This window comes from Montipora capricornis, chromosome 6, assembly GCF_036669925.1.
Source record: "Montipora capricornis isolate CH-2021 chromosome 6, ASM3666992v2, whole genome shotgun sequence".
Lineage (NCBI taxonomy): Eukaryota > Metazoa > Cnidaria > Anthozoa > Scleractinia > Acroporidae > Montipora > Montipora capricornis.
The window spans coordinates 70,202,021-70,207,695 of NC_090888.1; the positions used below are offsets into that span (position 1 = coordinate 70,202,021).

Consider the following 5,675-nt stretch of genomic DNA (forward strand, 5'->3'; position numbering starts at 1 on the left):
TTACTTGAGATATTAAACGAGGCCACAGCTGAAAATGAAATCGAATGGATTCGAAGAATTCAAAAATGTTACAATGAGACAATTGAAACAATTCAAACTTTCACCGCCAGGACAGAAAACAGAAATAACGCCAGACAAAATTGTGCACTTCGCATTGAAAAGGCTAAAATGCCATCTTTTAATGGTACAATCAGAGAATATCCACAATTTAAGAAGGATTTTCAAAAACAAGTGATGCCAACATTGGATAAAAACAGCGCGTGCTACATTCTACGCTCGTGCTTGGAAAGAGAACCAGCGGAAACAGTAAAAGGCGTAGATGATGATATAAAAGAGATGAGGAAACGACTCGACGAAAAATACGGAGATCCAGCTAAATTAACGGACGCAATCATTAATACAATTCAAGACATAAGACCCATTAAAGAGGGGGAGAACAAAAGATTCATAGAATTGGTTGATGCTGTAGAAGATGGATATAAAGATCTAAAAAGACTTGGATTGGAAAGAGAAATCACAACCACAAGTTCAGTTAGCATAATTGAAAGAAAACTACCTGCTAATATAAAAAGGGAATGGGCTAAATTGGTTAGCCTAGACAATAGCGTGGTAAACAAAACCGACAAATTTCCAAGCCTTCTTAACTTTCTCCTCAGCCAGAAAAGAGCAATTGAATATGATACAACAGAGCTACGACTTACTGCTACCTCAACAATAAAAGGCTCAGCACATTATGCAAAAACAAACAAAGATTCAGTAGAAAGACGAGAAGACAGCACCCGCCCCCAAAATAGTAAATGTTTATTCCACAGGGAATCAGATCATTGGACGAGCGACTGTAAATTCTACCTATCAAAACCAAATGAAGATAAAATGAAAACATTGAAGGAAAAAGGAGCCTGCTGGTCTTGTTTACGAAGAGGACACAGACTTCTTGAATGTAGGAAGAAGAGACCTTGCGGCGTGAACGGATGCACCAAATGGCATCACCAGACACTTCATAAAGATGAAAAAATTGAAACCGCTTTGCAAGGAATCTCCGGATCCGCAAGTGTATGTGACAACAACATCGCAGACTCTTGTCTATTGCAGATACAGTGAATCGCCACAAAGCGCGGTTGGGTCAATGTTCTATGGGATAGCGGAGCTTCACTCTGCTTCATTACAAATGACAAAGCAAAAGCCGAGCGACTGAAAGGCACGAAAGTTGAACTTTCCATAATCAAAGTAGGAGGAGACAATGAGAAAATCACATCCACTAGATACAAACTTTCACTAATAGACAAACAAGGTCAAGAAGTTCAATTTGACGTATACGGAATCGATAGAATTACTTCAGACATACAGAGCGTAAACGTGAACGGAATCATTCAACTATTTAAAGATATTTCTAAAGATGATATATCAAGACCATCAGGAACAATTGATGTCTTAATTGGTTACGAATACGCGGCGTATCATCCACAGAGTGAACAAACTTCAGGACACCTTCTTCTACTAAAAAATCGCTTTGGAAGATGCATTGGTGGAACACACCCCTTTATCAAGGAAAGGACACGAAACCACATGCTCGATCACATACAAGTCAACGCAGCAATTGTCCGAGTTGACGATTTCTATAACATAGAGAACCTTGGGATCGGATGTTCACCCCGCTGCGGTGGATGTAAGTGTGGGAAATGCTCTTTAGGGGCCCAAAACGTCACCATAAAGGAAGAAAAAGAATTACGTCTAATCGAAAGCAAGCTGGAGTACAATAAAGAAGAAAAGAGATGGATTACAGAATATCCATGGATTCGGGATCCCGCCGAATTGCCTGATAATAAAAGGGCTGCTATGGGAATGCTCATATCAACTGAAAAAAGATTAGCAAAAAATAAAGAACACGCTAACGTTTATCAGAAACAAATTGAAGATATGATCGAACGAGAAGTCGCACGAAAACTCTCGCAAACAGAACTGAAAAACTACAAAGGACCAATTCACTACATTTCTCATCATGAGGTTTTGAAGCCAGATTCCAAATCAACTCCAGTAAGAATCGTGTTTAATAGCAGCGCACGTTACATGGGACACATGCTCAATGACTACTGGGCTAAAGGACCACACCTACTTAATGATCTCTTGGGAGTACTCATAAGGTTCAGAGAAAACAACATTGCAATGATAGGTGATATCAAAAAAATGTATCATACAGTCAAGATCAAAACTATTGAGCAACATACACATAGATTTCTATGGAGAGATATGGACACTGGAAGACCACCAGATACGTATGTAATACAAAGAGTGTCATTTGGAGACAAACCATCGGGGACGATCGCTACTGTTGCATTGAGAAAAACAGCAGAAATGGGAGCGGATAGATATCCCGAAGCGACTCAGGTCATCAAAGAAAACACGTATATGAATGACATAATAGAGAGTGTTCCCACCAAAGAAAAAGCGACAAAACTCGCTAAGGATATAGAAGCCTTACTTGACGAAGGAAACTTCAAAATGAAAGAGTGGATTTTCACCCATGATAGAATTGATATACTCAAACCTATACCCAACGACAAATCCTCTAATACGGAAAAGGTGTTGGGAGTTGTTTGGAACCCAGTTCAAGACGAATTTGTATATAAGATGCACCTTCGAACCACATCCAAGAAAAAACCAAACGATAAGACTCATGATAATGACAGCAACCCAACGAAAAGAATAATTTTATCACAAGTTAATAGCATTTATGATCCTCTTGGTTTAACAGGACCATTTACGGTCAGAGTAAAGATTTTGATGAGGGAACTATGGGGAATCGAAAATAAACTAGGTTGGGATGATACAATTCCTGAAAGGTACAAACAATACTGGAAACAATTTTGCCAAGAGATGCGTGAAACCAAAGGATGCAACAAGTGAGCAACCGACGTTAATCATCTTCAGTGATGGATCCAGCAACGCCTTTGGTGCCTGTGCATATGTAAGATGGAAACTCAATAATGGACGCTATAGCTGCAGACTTATACTATCAAAAAATCGACTCGCACCGATAAAAAAGATGTCCATTGATAGAATTGAACTGTGTGGAGCTTTGTTAAACTCAAGACTAAAAGCATTTCTACGCACACAATGTAGATACAAGTTTGTAAAGTGCTACCACATCGTGGACTCCCAAATAGTGCATAGCATGATACAGAAAGAATCGTACGGATTTAATACCTTCGCCGCAACCCGCGTAGGAGAGATACAACAGAATACAAACCCCAAAAAATGGTTTTGGATGGAAAATAAATATAACATAGCAGATTGGTTAACTCGTGGTAAGAAACCTAATGAAATAAACTTGGACAGCGCCTGGCAAAATGGACCCAGCTTCCTTGAGTTGCCCGAATCCGAATGGCCTATACACAAAACACTGACAAAGGAGCAACTTCCTGAATTAATCAAAATAGCATCCACTATAACCAAACCTTTCAGTAAAGATGACAAGGACACATTGGCGTCAAGAATCAACATCGACAGATATTCAGATTTTGGAAAACTAATCAGAGTGACAGCCAGAATTTTGACAATGTACCAAAGAAAACCGAAATCTTCCTTCAAACACGCCGGACAGTTCTGGATTATGGAAGCGCAAAAAAGCATGTATAAAGACGTTGAAAAAGGACGATACAAACGCCTGTGCCCCAGAAAGAATACAGATGGAATATACGTGGTTGGAGGACGGGGAGAAAGATGGATTGACATGAGTCACAACAAAAATGAAGTTATCCTTCTTCCTTATGATCATCGATTTTCACGTCTATATAGTGAACATATCCATAAAAGAGGCCACCTTGGCGTTCTCTCGACAGCCAGTAAAATTCGCACAAGATTCTGGATTGTCAAACTACTGAAGATGGTCAAGTCTATCAGCTACAACTGCGTAATATGCAAGAAACTAGACAAAAGACTGAGTGAGCAAATTATGGGAAAATTACCAGTGGACAGATTAAAGCCGTCTCCCGCCTGGACTTGTACTGCTATTGATCTATTTGGACCATTCAAAATTCGAGACGAGGTGAAGAAAAGAACGACTGGGAAAACATATGGAGTGATCTTCAACTGTTTAGGCACCCGCGCAGTACATGTAGATCTAGCCGCAGATTATAGCACTGAGAAATTCCTTATGGTCCTGCGAAGATTTGCATCTATTCGAGGGTATCCCTCGAAACTATATTCCGACAATGGACCTCAGCTAGTTGCCGCAAATGAAGAATTAAAAAATGTGGTACAAGGTTGGAATCAAGAGCAACTAAAAGAATTTGGCGTGATGGAAGGATTCAAGTGGGATTTTGCGCCAGCTGATACACCATGGCAAAACGGAGTGTCAGAAGCGTTAGTGAAATCGGTGAAGCGAGCGATAACAGCAGCTATAAGTGATCATGTCATGACATTCTCAGAACTCCAAACCGTTTGCTTCGAGGTAGCAAACCTTGTGAATGAAAGACCTATCGGAAGATACCCTACGTCACCAGATGATGGCACTTATTTATGTGCCAATGACTTGCTTCTAGGCAGAGCAACTTCACGAGTGCCAAGTGGGCCTTTCAGAGAGCCTTCCAATCCTCGTCAGCGATTCGAATTTGTCCAGAATGTTGTGAACTACTTCTGGAAGAAATGGACAAGGGACTACTTTCCAAGCTTACTAATTCAGCCAAAGTGGCACACGGCTCAACGCAATCTTAGGGAAGGTGACGTAGTGCTCATCCAAGATACTAACCAAATCAGAGGACAATGGAAACTTGGTGTCGTCCTCAAGACATTTCCTGGGGAAGACGGAAGAGTAAGGAGAGTACAAGTACAGTACAAAAATCCCAAACCGGGGAAGGCCGTCAGCGAATATCACGGAAGAGGCTTTGTTACCGTCGAGCGAGCAGTGAATAAATTGGTTGTCCTTATACCAAAGGAGGAAGCAGAAGATAAAAACAAAACCTGATTGTTTCCTTTCAGTATCTTTTGACCTTTGACTCTAGTTATAACTTTTTCATGCCCGGGGGAGTGCTTCGTTCTAACACGAAATTAATGCATGACGTTTTATGAGGCATACGTAACAATGCTTTATGTAATAGATTAATAAGATCGTTGAAGCCGACACTACTAGTCGCAGATTTGAGAGACACCAATGGGTATGTAAATATAGTTCTTTGTTAATGTCTATTAATCCCGGCATTTGTTAACTACAAGTCTAATCTGTTGATAGATTTCGAATACTTTCCTGTAAACAAGATGAGTGAATAAACTGTGGAATATCATTTGGAACCTTGGCGATTGTTGCGACTAGCAGTACAATATCTTTATTTTAGTAAGGTCCAACCCCCAAAACTGATTGACGATTTGAAGTAAAGAAAATTGGGGTTATGAATCAATTATTATCGCTGTGAGATAACAAAAGTTAATAGATAACTAAAATTAGTAGTTAACTGACAATTGGGTACCCCCATTAGCACCCTCTTTCACCATTTACCACTTTCTTATGGTTATTTTGCCGGAAAGTGAATTTTGGTCGTAATTTTTCGTCAAAGAGATAAGTGAAACTGGGAGATCGATCTTGGCTCTGACCTTGGTCATAAGTTACATGGCTGATCTGCTTGGCGTTCGTCATGCATCAGAATGACAGGATATTCTGAAGTGTCTACTTCCTCTGCGTC

The 5,675-nt window shown here is 40.1% G+C and overlaps 2 protein-coding genes across 2 annotated transcripts; both read left to right on the plus strand.

Annotated features, from left to right (window-relative positions):
* The first annotated feature begins 1,566 nt into the window (after positions 1-1,566).
* LOC138054362 (uncharacterized) lies at positions 1,567-2,904 on the plus strand. Its single transcript, XM_068900816.1, has one exon. The coding sequence runs from the start codon at positions 1,567-1,569 to the stop codon at positions 2,902-2,904; it is 1,338 nt and encodes a 445-aa protein (XP_068756917.1).
* A 139-nt stretch (positions 2,905-3,043) lies between these two features.
* Positions 3,044-4,963, plus strand: LOC138054363 (uncharacterized). The gene has a single exon (XM_068900817.1). It carries the CDS (start codon positions 3,044-3,046, stop codon positions 4,961-4,963), a length of 1,920 nt encoding a protein of 639 aa, XP_068756918.1.
* The last annotated feature ends 712 nt before the right edge of the window (positions 4,964-5,675 follow it).

Coding starts and splice junctions, on each gene's coding strand:
- LOC138054362 (XM_068900816.1), top strand. CDS start 1,567: ATGCTCGATCACATACAAGTCAACGCAGCAATTGTCCGAGTTGACGAT.
- LOC138054363 (XM_068900817.1), top strand. CDS start 3,044: ATGTCCATTGATAGAATTGAACTGTGTGGAGCTTTGTTAAACTCAAGA.